This window comes from Heptranchias perlo, chromosome 21 (genome assembly GCF_035084215.1).
Source record: "Heptranchias perlo isolate sHepPer1 chromosome 21, sHepPer1.hap1, whole genome shotgun sequence".
Lineage (NCBI taxonomy): Eukaryota > Metazoa > Chordata > Chondrichthyes > Hexanchiformes > Hexanchidae > Heptranchias > Heptranchias perlo.
Window position 1 is genome coordinate 22,840,809 of NC_090345.1, and position 14,343 is coordinate 22,855,151.

The window sequence follows — 14,343 nt, forward strand, 5'->3', positions numbered from 1 at the left end:
GGAAAGCTACAGTTCCTAATATCAATCCTAAATTCTTCTCATCCATCATCGCTGTCCTCACCAGCCACTCTATTTACAGAATTGTCAGGAAAGTTACAATTTATGATATCAAGTGATTTGCTTTCAACTTTATGGAGGATTATTGTATGTGGAAAAGCGCATCAAGGTCAAAAATATCCTGAGGATGACCAAATATTTCTGATAATGTATATATCTAGTGCTTACATGGTACTTTTACATGGAAAATCTTTGACTCCATTACTCCATATCATTGCACTTGCAGTTATACGTTTAACACTGGTGTCTGAGCAACATACAGTTGTACGCAGGTGGATTACGTATGTATTTGAGATTTTTTTTTAGCTTGCAGAATCTGGAAATGGTTTTTTTGATGAAGGGTGGTAAAAGTAAATATACATACTTTAAATTTGTTTTGTGTAGACACGAGGATGATGCTACACTATGGTTTCCTGCTGTTATAAAAATACATTGAGCGGAGCACTACAACCGCACACATTTAACATGAGTCTGCAGATGGCAGTCAGGAACAGGAATTCTGGCTGCAGTGCAGCGTTCTTCTTCCCGCCCCCCCCCCCCCCCACCAAGGCCCCCCTGTTTCCTGGAGGTATTGAGGCCAGATATGCTCCCCATACCTTAATTGAGATCTGTTAACTCAGCACAGACCAGGGATGAAACATGGGTCTTTCTTGCATTTTATACTACAACACATCACATGTTGCATTTACTCATTTCATTCATTGAGGGAACAACAATGATGGGCTCTCCAGTAAGATAAATCTAAAATCTTCTGTTCAGAATTTACCATGAACTCTTAATTATGTGATGGAGGTATTTACCGTGATTGTGTAAGAGAGAATGACGAACTCAATCTCAGAATTGTGTCTAACCTGGTTACATGTGTTTATCAAGTATAAAGCATGTATTTTCTTCAAAATGTTTTTTTTAGCCATATGCTTGCAGGTAGACAAGTGCAGTCATATGAGGCATTGCTATCCTAGAGAAAAAAAATCACTTGTGCTTTTTTTTAAAAAGAAATGTATTTGGTCAGTGGCTAATGTTTTAATAATTGCAGTGCTTTATTAATGAGTCTAAAATCAGGATTTTGACCTCTTGTCTCTTAACAGTCATAAATGCAGGAATGCGAAAATACTTTCTGCAAGCCAATGATCAGCAGGACTTGGTTGAGTGGGTGAATATACTGAACAAGGCTACCAAGATCACAGTAAGTAAAGCTTATTCAAGTGTCACTATAATTCAGCCACTAAGTGAGGATCAAATGTAAACAGTTGTTTACTTATTTTATTTTAACCTCAATTCCTTTCTTTCTTTGGTATGTTAGTGTTTTAAAATACTATTTTACGATTTATATATGTTAGGAATATTTTTGCAAAATTTTTTTTGGGTCTTTGTTAACATTTGCCAGTGTTCTTGAACTGAAGTACGACTCTTGTATGGTTTGTGTTTTTTTTCAAAGACCGTATGACAAACTAAATAAATATATTATAATTTTTGGAGATAACAAAACAATTACTGCATGTGTGAGGCATTCAATTTGACTTCATGTAGCAGTACAGTAGCATGCAGTTTAAGCACTAACTAGATGATTCATTTTTTTAAGCATGTCCCTTGTAGCTTCAGCAATACTCACTGTACATTCACGTGAAGGTGAGATAATGTATAGTTTTAAAAGTCAAATTGGTGATGGGCGGTGAGTATTTAATTATTTTTAGCAGTGAGAGACATAAATATAACTGGCAACTGTGGTGTGCATTGTACTATTTTGGACTTTCCCATAAACCACTTTTGAGGATGGTTTCACCACTGATCTGTAAATTTAGGTCTTTGGAAGCCTGAAGGATTCGATGTTACATTATTTGCCTGCCAAAATCTGGGAAATGGAAATCATCATACTGATGAATGCTAATCTGAGGTTAGGGCACATTGTCAAGGAGAGTAGCAAGAGTCTTACTTTGCATCTAACAATGATAAGCCTGGCCTGCAAGTAGTTGATATTCATATAGGATGCTTGAACTGGAAAATGCTTCATTCTTCAACAACCAAATTCCTTTAGCCAAAAATTCACCAAACTTTTTTTATAAAAAATGAATTTCAAAGAATTAGTCAATAAAATAAAACATAAGTTTTTTTTTATATTAAGGTACTGTTATTTCTCCATATGCTATGCCCAAGCCAGTGAGGAGGATTACATTGTCACCTATCTGAAGTTTAAATAGTGATCTGTAAAACACAGTTTTGTGGCTTCTCTATTTCATGGTATGAGTCGAGAATTGGCCACTCCACAGGAGTAACTTATTTTTGTTAATGGCTAGTTTTAGTTACATGGTTTATAGGTCTGATGGTGAGAATCAACAAGATCACAAACACGGCCCTAGAACTGTTGAATAGACAGAATAAATGTAAATCAGCAGACGATGTAGAATAAAGCAATGAAAGGAAAATGTTACATTTTAGTCTTGTTAGAATCAGTTCTTCATCTCTAGTATTTTGTTATAATTATCAATGATTGGGATTGAGTAGTATGGTTGTAATTTAAGTGTCAAGTATCAGATAACCAATGCTGTAAAAGAGGCTCAGACTTATGCTGTCTTCTGGAAAAATGTCACAAGTAAAATGAAAATCTTGTTCAGGGCATTTAAAGAGTAAGTAAAGTCCAGGAAGAATAATTTTGGTTCAAAACAATCCAGCTGTTCATGGAAAAAAATGACTATTAACAGAAATTTCTTCACTTTTTTAAAATGAAAAAATGGCATTTTTTTATCCTTAAATTGGAAACCCTTAAGTCAGGTTGCTTTTCCCTGTTAGGTCACTCAGGTGATGTCAATTATATCACTTCTTAGATAGTAGAGGCACTATTACAAATATATAAAAATTCATTAGCAAAGGGAATAGTACCAGAGGACTGGCGGACAGCTAATGTTATTCCTGTATTTAAAAAGGGAGGCAGAACAAGTCCAGGGAACAATAGACCAGTTAGCTTAACGTCGGTGATAGAAAGGTAATGGAATCTTTATTCAAAGATGTAATAGAAAAACATCTAGAAAACAAAAATATAATGGAGTAGTCAGCACTGATTTCAACCTTATTGAATTCTTTGAAGAAGTAACAGAGTAGACAAGGGTAATGTAGTAGATGTAATATATTTGCATTTTCAAAAGACCTTTAATAAGGTACTACATTGTGTACTCATGGCTAAGGTCAGAGCATGTGGAGTCAGGGGACAGGTAGCAGAATGGATAGCAAGCTGGCTGCAAAACAGAAAACAGAGTAGGCGTTAAGGGTAGCTACTCAGACTGGCAAAAGGTGGGACGTGGTGTTCCACAGGGATCGGTGCTAGGACCACTGTTCACAATTTACATTAATGATTTGGACTCTGGAATCGGAAGTACAATTTCAAAATTTGCAGATGACATCGAATTGGGGGTGTAGTTAATACAAAGGAAGAATGTGTCAAAATGCAACTTGCAGAATGGACATGTAATTGGCAAAAAAGTGTGAGGTGGTGCATTTTGGTAGGAAGAATGAGGAGGCCACATGCTGTTTGGATAATAAGAGTCTAAATAGGATAGATCTAGGGGTACAGATACACAAATCGTGAAAAGTAGCGATGCAGGTTAATAAGGTCGTAAACAAAAAAGCAAACCAAGCATTGGGGTTCATTTCTAGAGGGTTAGAATTGAAAGCAGGGAAGTTATGTTAAATTTGAAAAGAACCTTTGTTAGACCACACTTGGAGTACTGTGCATAGTTCTGGTCTCCATATTATAAAAAGGACATAGAGGCATTGGAGAAGGTGCAAAAAGATTCACAAGGATGATACCAGAACTGAGAGGATATACTTATCAGGAAAAGTTGGGGCTCAGTTCTCTTTTTTTTTTAAAAAAAAGAGAAAGCTGAGGGGTGACCTGATAGAGGTCTTTAAGATAATGAAAGGGTTTGATAGGGTAGTTGTAGAGAAAATGTTTCCATTTATTGGGGGAGTCCAAAACTATTTTATATTTATGATCTCTAGTCACTAATAAATCCAATTGGGAATTCAGGAGAAACGTCTTTACCCAAAGAGTGGTAAGAATGTGGAATTCGCTATCTCAAGCAGTCGTCGAGGCAAATAGCATGGATGCATTTTAGGGGACGCTAGATAAGCACATGAGGGAGAAAGGAATAGAAGGGTTTGCTGATGGGTTTGGATAAAGAGGGGTGGAAGGAGGCTTGTGTGGAGCATAAACGCCAGCATAAACCAGTTGGTCCGAATGGCCTGTTTCTGTGCTGTAGACTCGACATAGCTAAATTTGTTCAATTTACATTGAGTTATGTGCAGACACACCAGAAATAGTCAGATGTACAACACTTTAGCTTTCCAATTCAATTCAGTGTTTATTTTTAGGAAATATGTATCATAAATACATAATCATAGAATGGTACAGCACAGAAGGAGGCCATTCGTCTCGTCTATTCATTTTCTGCATTGTTTTCCTCTGAAATTTTAAAAGACACATGAGCTCGGCTGCTGAATTTATGGTAGTTGTGCCAATGTTACTTTGATTGATGTTGGAATAACAGGTGAGGTATGAATCCAAAGTAATGCATACCCTTTTTACCATAAAAATGATTTGAATTTTTGTCACGCATGGAAAAGCAGAGGCTTGCAATCTCAGCAAAGAAATAGGCAACACCCACACACTTGAAATTAGAAGTTGGTTGAATACAATATATTCTCTTTGCCTTTCTTTTTGTTAGCTAAGTGGGTACACATTAACAAAGCAAGTTTCAGCAAACGGCTTTTACGTTTTGGAGATGAAATATTAAAAGACAATTAGAGAGAAGAATTGACCAGCTTCTATTTTACTGGTTTCAGCTGTGAATATTATTGAGGATGATTCCGAAGTTTTGTAGATTTCTAATTTCTAAAATTTGTGCTTTCAGTTAATTGTGATCATATACAATGATTCTGAAACCCCTGACCCAAACTCTCAAGACGTCTCTGACCTCTCTGTCCTCAGCCTTCTACACTGTTCCTATGAAGCTCAATGGAAGCTTGAGGAACAGCACCTCATCTTTCAATTAGGCACTTCGCAGCTTTCCCAATTCAACAGTGATTCCGATAACTTCAGAATCAGGCAGCATGTGGTGAAACAGAAGTCAAGTAGTTAATGTTACAGGTCTAAGACCCTTTCTCAGGACTGGATGATATTATACATGAACAGCATTTAAAAAAGAACAGAAAGGTGGAAGGCGTCGGCAAAAAAAAAACTCTAGAAAAGAAATAGAATGACCCGTGTAGTGCTGGTCAGCCTCCCATCCTCCACCTCTGTAAACTTCAGCTCATACAAAACCACGTTATCTGCATTCTATCCGGTACCAGGTCCTGCTCATCTACCATTCCTAAAATTGCTGATGTAAATTTGCTCAAAATTGACAACAGACCACTTTTATACATCATAGCTATCAGTGTCCCCACATTCATTCTTTAACTGTAAACAATTTTACAACACCAAGTTATAGTCCAACAAATTTATTTTAAATTCCACAAGCTTTCGGAGGCTTCCTCCTTCGTCAGGTGAACGGTGTGGAAATGAAATTTTCGAATCCTTCGCATTTTAAAATCACAGAACAATGCCTGGTGATTACTGCCCGTTGCCAAGGCAATCACAGTGAGCAGACAGAAAGGTGTCACCTAAAAAGGCCACTGAATATACAAACCCCCAAAAAAAAAAGAGAGAGAGAGAGAGAGAAGGAAGACAGTCAATGACCCGTTATATTAAAAACAGATAACATTTGTTCGCTGGTGGGGTTACGTGTAGTGTGACATGAACCCAAGATCCCGGTTGAGGCCGTCCTCATGGGTGCGGAACTTGGCTATCAATTTCTGCTCAACGATTTTGCGTTGTCATGTGTCTTGAAGGCCGCCTTGGAGTATGCTTACCCGAAGGTCGGTGGCTGAATGTCCATGACTGCTGAAGTGTTCCCCGACAGGGAACACTTTAACTGGGAAGAGAAGCATTGATCTTTGAAATTATATAAAATTTTGAAACTACTGGTTCTCTTACAAGTTAAAATTCTCATCCTCGTGTTTAAATCGCTTCGTGTCCTCGCCGCTCCATATCTCTAACCTCGTCAAGTGCTACAACCCCTCTCCAGAACGCTCCGTTCCACCGACTCTGGCCTTTTGTGCAGCACCCCCCTTCCCTTTGTCCCACCAACGGCAGATGACAATAATCCAGAGAAAATGAGTTCTAATCCCACTATGGAAGTTTGAGTATTTGAATACAGATTTAAAAATCTGGAAATAAAAAGCTGGTATCAGGAAAAGTGACCATGAATCTATTGGTTCGTTGCAAAAACCCAACTGGTTCACTAATGTTCTTTAGGGATGGAATCCTGCCACCTTTACCTGGTCTGGCCTATATGTGACTTCAGATCTACACCAACGTGGCTGATTTTTAACTGCCCTCTGAAGTGGCCTACAGTAGAGTTTTATTTGGGTACATGCTAATTATTTGGACCTTTTGGATATTTTTCTGTTGTGAATGAAATTTTACTCTACAATAATTAACTACAAGGATTTGGACAACAAAACAACAGCACCCTGAGCTTTTTACTTGTCCATTAGCAATGTACTGAAATATTGCAAAATTATTATTTATCAATATGATATGCTTAGTAGATTCATAGTGTTGGAAAACATCCTGAAATATGTTTAAATGCCATTTACTGCTGCTAATGGTTCATTGTTTACCGTTTCCTGTTGAGGTATACCTGTACAAAATTCATTGACTAATAAGAGGCTACATAACCATTTGAAAATATCTAGATTAAATATTTTTGTGCTAAAGTTTATTTAAAAACAAGTTAATGCAACTGGCCTTGGATAATTTTTCTGTTACATAATTTCTAAACTACCAGGTATACAGCCGCAAAAATTGTAATGTGAGTCATGCAGTATACATGTTACTCGTTGTCTTGCTCTCTTTACTATTTGTTTTAAAACAGGTACCAAAACCATCAGATGTTCAACTGAATACAGATAACCAAAATTGTCTTGTGGAGGGGCCATGTGGAAGGAAGCCATGGCCATACAAGACAGAAATTATCGGTGGTGTTCCAATTATTACACAGACTAATCAGGTGAAAAACACAATGATATACTAACATACCTGCCAAATTATAGTGGTAGTGAAGCAAAATGTATGAGTGCAAGATATTAGACAACTTTATACCTGCTAACAGTTCAGACTTCATTTATAAAATATAAAGAAACCATTATATGTTTTTAAAAAAAAATTAAATTACATAAAATAGTCCAGACTAAAATAATTGGATACTGAATTATCTTCTCTAGCTGTAAATGAAATTGATTTTAACAATTTTAATCCAATTCCAGTGGGTGTAGGTCACATCACAGCACAGAGCTGTTACAACTTTACAGAAAAATTATTGATATTCCACTAAGTCCATGAGGTGCTAGTGTGGGAAATACCGATGTAAGATTGATTGAACTGGGGGGAAGGGGTGATCACCTAATTGAGCTTGCAATTGAGACATTTTGCTGAGGGCCAGTAAAGCAAAAGCTTCTCATACTTAGTGTTCTTTGTTTTCAACCACCACACCCCCAACCCCGCACTGTTCTCTCTCATGTCCAACAGGCTCTTCTTTTATGTTGAAGTATTCATAGACAATCAGTCATTACAGCACAACCTCCAGGCATCCTCACACTAGATACAACTGACAGTGGGGACTCTAGTACTATCTCCAACCCATTCCCAAAAAGTGGGGCATTGAAGCTAATTATAGTGCCCCTACTGAGAACAGCTAACCTATCTGGGATTGAACCTGGGGCCCCTGTGGGCTGTATGACTTACGGCTACTGCCTGGTGCACTTGCCATCAGTGTTGTTTTTTAATTTTCAGTTTGAGGGTTTGAAGTTTAGGGTAACAAAAATGAATTTGATGTTCTCTGGTTAGAAAATCTGTTCCTGTCAAATATCAGCAGAAGTGCCATACTCTCACTATGTGCCACTGATGTGTAGGTGGAAATTGTGAAGGCTCTGGCCACAATCTTCCAAGCCTCCTGAGATATGGGAGTGGTGTCAGAGGACTGGAGGATTGTAAATGTTACACCCCTGTTCAAAAAATGGGAGAGGGTTTAAACCCGGCAAATACAGGCAGTCATCCTAACGTCGGTGGTGGGAAAACTTTGAGACAATACTCCAGGACAAAATTAAGTTACACTTGCAAAATTATGGGTTAATAATGAAAGCTGGGACGGATTTGTTAAAGGCAAATCATGTTTGACTATTTCGATTGAGTTCTTTGATGAGGTAGCGGAGAGGGTTGATGAGGGTAGTATTGTTGATGTATATATGGACTTTCAAAAGATGTTTGATAAAGTGCCACTTGTTAGCAAAATTCAAGCCCATGGGAGTAAAGGGGCAATGGCTGCGTGGATAAAAAAATTGGCTAAGGGACAGAAAGCAGAGTGGTGAACGGTTGTTTTTCAGACTGTAGAGAAGCGTGCAGTAGTGTCCCTCAGGGGTCGGTGTTGGGACCACAGTCTTTTTGATGTATATTAATGACTTGGACATGGGTATACAGGGCATAATTTCAAAGTTTGCAGATGACACAAAATTTGGAAGTGTAATAAACAGTGAGGAGAATAGTAACAGACTTTGGGAGGACATGGACAGACTGGTGAAATGGGTAGACACATGGCAGATGAAATTTAACACACAGAAGTGTGAAGTGATTCATTTTTATAGGGAGAATGAGGAGAGGCAATACAAACTAAATGGTACAATTTTAAACAGGGTGCAGGAACAGAGAAACCTGGGGGTGTATGTACACAAGTCTTTGAAGGTGGCAGGACAAGTTGAGAAGGCTGTTAAAAAGGCATACATTATCTATGGCATTATAAATAGGGGCATAGAGTACAAAAGCAAGGAAGTTATGCTAATTCTTTATAGAACACTGGTCAGGCCCTAGCTGGATTATTGTGATCAATTCTGGGCACCACACTTTAGGAAGGATGTCGAGGCTTTGAGAGGATGCAGAGGAGATTTACTAGAATTGTACCAGGGATGAAAGATTTCAGTTATGTGGACAGACTAGAGAAACTGGGGTTTCTCTCCCGAGAGCAGAGAAGGCTAAGGGGCGATTTGATAGAGGTGTTCAAAACCATGAGGGGTTTTGATAGAGTAAAGAAGAGAAACGGTTTCCAGTGGCAGAAAGGTCGGTAACAAGAGGACATGGATTTAAGATGATTGGCAAACGAACCAGAGGTGACATAAGGAAAAAAAAATTGATGCAGCAAGTTGTTATGAACTGCCTGAAAGGGTGATGGAAGTAGCTTCAATAATAACGTTCAAAAGGGAATTGGATAAATACTTGAAGGGGGAAAATTTGCAGGGTTCTGGGGAAAGAATAGGGGATTGGGACTAATTGGATGGTTCTTTCAAAGAGCTGGCACAGGCACAATGGGCCGAGTGGCCTCCTGTGCTTTATCATTCTGAGCTAACTCTCCTGAAACTTAATCATGAGACTACAGTCGGCAGTTTTTAAATAAATTGTTCTCAGAATGTGGGCGATGCTAGTAAGGCTACATTCATTCCCATTTCCAATTGTCTTGAGAATTGTTGCAGTCCTTGTGGTAATGGTGGTCTTTTTTCAAATATAAACTAGTAAAAGCTGATTTAGAATCAGTTTAAAACTCAATTGGAGAAATAATTTAAAAACTGAAAACTAAGAACTCTACCCAAAACAAACCAAATAAGTGACAGCTTGATTCTTGCATTCGATGAATGGAAAAGTGGGCTAACATTCCTTGCCTTCACAAACGTAAATGTTTTTACTTGTACCGTTCGGGCAAAACATAAATGCAGGATGGATTTTACAGTTAATCTTAACTTTTTGTGTTCTATTTATTGGGTAAGATTTCCCCACTTTTTCTGCCTTTTTAGCGTTTTTTACTGCCTGCCTTTTTTGACATTTCTGTAGCTGAGCAGCCAGTTCTACACCCTTCCCTCAGGCAGTTACAACTATCTCCTGTAGCGAGATGCTGTGGGAGCGTAGGACCATTTGGACATGATTATCCTCTGTGATTTATCCTTCTTCTTGCTGGGAAATGCTGCAGTCTAGATTGGTATCTGAATTAATCTTAGGTATAAAACAAACTTTTATGCCATTCTTTAACTTGCAAATTTATGATGATATTTTAGTTATAGAATTTTAAGTAGAGATTTTGTATAATTATATATAGTATGGATTTGAGTGATCTATGCCCATATATGAATGTGACCTGTTTTATACCGTATATGTGAAATACTGTAGGTGTTGAAATAGTAAGTACAGTTGAGGGCGGATATGTTTTTATACTTGGATTACTGCAGTTATGCCTACTATACCATTCAAAAAGTTTTCTTCAGAAGTGGTTTTGCCTCAACCTTTTCCACATTTGTAGGTTGAAAACATGTGGAAGTAATTCCTATTGCCACAATTATGTCAACGTTATTGATGTGAACCTGATGGTTTATTCTGCATTTTTTTCAAAAAAGAAACTTTTAAAATCAAAATTATGTTCCTCCCAACAATTAAAATATTTCTTTCCAAGAGGCTAATTTAGAGAAATAAAAATATTTCTTGTACAGCCTTTCTAATTATCTTGATGGTCCTGATCAGACCAAACTTGGAGTCTAAGACTAGCAATTTGTTCATGCCAGTGTAATCTGGAAGGCTGCTTTCAAAAGCTGACCAAATATTCTTAACGTGTTAACTCTTAAATCTTTCCATCTGGCAAGTATTATGTATTTTGCATGGCTCTACCTGCTGTTTGATGATGTAAAAACTGATTTTAGTTCTGATTTCTTTTGTCTTTAATGGCTTTATTTTTTTTTAAACAGGAGGGAATGGAATCTCTGGAAGGAATTGAGAAAAGTAATTTGAAACGTTCCCAAAGTCAGCTAGCATATTTTATTGGCAAACCTACATCTGATCAAGCAGTTATTAAAAGTGGTTTCTGTGTTAAACAAGGAGCAGTGGTGAGTAACCAGACCTGGAGAAATGCTAACCATAGTAGAAGCGTCAAAATATAATTAAAATGATTTAAACTTCACATACTGTGTTATAGAAATGTTAACTACTTATCAGGCACAATCCTGTTTTTTCCTGTAAGTCTTCCACTACTCTTTTGGTAAATTTTCTCCTTCATTCAAGAGGTTAAAAAATTTACAGGTACTAACTTGGCCTTTTTTTTCTCTTTTGTTGGTAGTTATAAAGCTGAGGCATGTCCGTGCTTGGGAGTAGAACATTTTGCCACATAAAGAGCATACTCTCCCTCATCAAATACTCCTAGGTTTGGTATAGCTTGCTCAAATGAACTGTGCATCAACAGGATATGCCACACCAACCTCGAGTTTCCTCAAATCGGCAATCTAAATGAGATTTCAACTTGTTCTGAGTTATATGTACCCTTATGCGTCTTAGCCTTACCTGGTATCCATCAGGAACAGGATTGTGGCTGCCAAAACTCCCAGTTGTGTAGGACTCTTGCAGCAGAGGAAGAAAATTTTAATTGCACCTTGTATGTAAGCCAATGGCAGATATAAGGACAGTGTGCCTTGCCCCCATTGCCATCTTACTGATTTTGTATATGAAGAGCATGATTGCACGTAAGATATAAGTTTGTGCCTTACAACAATAAGAGAAAGCCCTCTTCTTCACCGTATGGTATGGGAGATTTGTCAGAATGCAAAAACTAAAAAGGAAAACCTCCTTTCAGAGCATGGGGCCTAGGCAGCTAAAGGCACAGCTGCTACTAGTAGGGAGGAGGGGATGCACAAGAGGCCAGAGTCATTGGAACAGAAAGATCAGGGAGGTTTGTTGGGCTGGAGGAGGTTACAGAGATGGGCAAAGACGAGATCATGAAGGGATTCAAACACAAGAATGAGAATTTTAAATTTAATGCATTGGTCGACCGGAAGCTAAAGTAGGTCAGCAGGAACAGGGGTGATGGGCGAACGGGACATGGTGCAGGATAGGATACAGACAGCAGAGTTTTGGATGAGCTGAAGTTTGTGGAAGGTGAAGGATATTGAGGATGGTCAGGAGAGTATTGGAATAGTCATGTCTGGAGGTGACAATGGCATAGATGAGAGTTTTAGCAGCAGATGGGCTGAGGCAGGGGCAGAGGAGAGTGCTGTTACAGGGATGGAATTAGGTGGCCTTTGAAATGGAGAGGAATTGGTGCAAGGGTATGGAGTTTGTGGCAGGAGCTGGAGATAATGGTTTTAGTCTTCCCAATATTTTGTTGGAGGAATTTGTGGCTCATCCAATGTCAGACAAGCAATCTGACAACACAGAGACAGTGGATGAGTCAAGAAAGGTGGAATTGGGTGTGGTCTGCCTACATGTGGTAGCTGATCCAAAGTCTCCAGATGTTGCCAATGGGCAACATGTAGATGAGGAAGAGGAGATGGTCAGGGATAGATCTTTGGGAGATTTGAGTTAACGTTGAAGGAGTGGAAAGAGGAGCCATTGCTGGAGATACTCTGGCCACGATTGAATTAGGTAAGAGTGGAACTAAGCGAGGATAGTCCCATAGACAACGGAGGAGAGGTGTTTAGAGGTGGATGGTATGGTCGACCATGTCAAACACTGCAGAGAGGACGAGGAGGGATAATGCACTATGGTCATAGAGGATGTCGTTTGTGACTGATTAGGGCCAGTTTGGTGCTCTGGTGGGGTGGAATCTTGATTGGAGAGATTCAAATAGGTAATTGCAGGAAAGATGTGTGTGCATTTGGGAGATGACAACAGATTATAGGACTTTGGAGATGGGGAATTTGCAAGGACAGAGGTGGATTTTTTGAGGCGATGTTGATGATGTCATTTTTGAAAGGGAGTGGAACAGTACTCGAGAGGAAACCATTTAGCGACCATCATGGCTTTGGGAAAGAGCAGCTACTACAGTCAATAAATACTACATTCTCTGAACTGAATAAATACACTTATTCTATTGGCTTTTTTGAGTATTTGTTAATGGGACTAACTAAAGAACCATTAAACACATTTGATTGGTTGTCACTTTTTCTGCTTCTATATAGCAGGGTGCATCCACCTTGAAAGTGAATTAGGGGAGGTGATGAATGGAGGGATTGGTGACCATTTTGACTTTGGGTATTTGTCAGCTCACTCTGAAGTCCATCTCTTTATTGCCATATTAACTTATTAACCTGATTTTTATTTTATCCTTTGGTTGGGCAGTTTTGAATTTGGCTTCACCTTTAGAATCTTTGGCAGGTTTTGTTTGCTCAGTATGTTTTAGTTCGGTTCTATTTATGCATCCATCTCCATAACTTTATACCATAAACTTTTACAAACAAAGGTATGAAAGACTTAAACATTACTTGCAGGTTTTCATGTCCTTTATTTGCACGTTTCACTCCCCTCTATCCTTCTATTCCTTTTGCACTTTTTTTTCTGGACAATCGAAAATCTGAATTGGGATGACAAAATAATTGGTGCTTCGCTGTTATGACAGGAGAATACAAGGAAGTGTGACCCGCTGAGCAACTTGGGCAACTTATGATCCAAATGTGCACAAAAGCATTAAAAGTAGAGATTTACTTACCTATTTGTAAGACTGCGATTAAGCATTTGCACATAATTATTCTATCCGATAAAGTTGATCCTTTAGCCAAATGAGTAGTAAACTGAAAATTACCTAAATTACTATGCATTTTGCTATAATTTAGTTGCTTTATTTTTAACTACAATCTTTATCTTTACAGATGAAAAACTGGAAAAGAAGATATTTCATACTAGATGAAAATTCTATAAATTATTACAAATCTGATCTGGTATGTCACTTTTTAATTTTGACTAATTTACATGATCACTGCGGATTGTTCCCTGTAAGTGATATGTTCATGTAATTGTAGAATTAATGTTTGTACAAAATCACTGAGAAGTGGCTATATTGATCAATTTCCAGTAATAGAGTTGCATAAAATATTGCATCAGGAAACACATGCCTGCTTTGCCCATTTTCCAGTTTCATGAAGATTACTTCTAAAACAATGTAGCTGTAATGGTAAGTGTTTTCTCTCAGTATGTGAAGAAGCATTTCTCTATCTAGCATTTGTTGGTATTTGCGTTTTTAGTAAGAGAGCCCATATAAACAAAATACGATAGTTAAAAGCTGTGTTCTTTCTCTCTCTGGCATCAGTAAACCAATTTTACATTGATTAAATATTTAGTTAATGAGACTCATCCTTGGTGCCCTATTAAAAATATTATTGATGGCAATAAACTTT

At 38.0% G+C, this 14,343-nt stretch overlaps 1 protein-coding gene across 12 annotated transcripts in view; it reads left to right on the forward strand.

Moving 5' to 3' along the window:
• plekha1b (pleckstrin homology domain containing, family A (phosphoinositide binding specific) member 1b) overlaps nt 1–14,343 on the forward strand; it is a 77,397-nt gene that overhangs the window by 40,876 nt on the left and 22,178 nt on the right. For all 12 annotated transcript variants that reach the window (XM_068002282.1, XM_068002283.1, XM_068002284.1 and 9 more), the window contains 4 exons: nt 1,146–1,243; nt 7,029–7,163; nt 10,930–11,067; nt 13,819–13,887. In XM_068002282.1, coding sequence (XP_067858383.1) covers nt 1,146–1,243; nt 7,029–7,163; nt 10,930–11,067; nt 13,819–13,887 — 440 coding nt within the window. The remainder of the gene's footprint in view (nt 1–1,145; nt 1,244–7,028; nt 7,164–10,929; nt 11,068–13,818; nt 13,888–14,343) is intronic.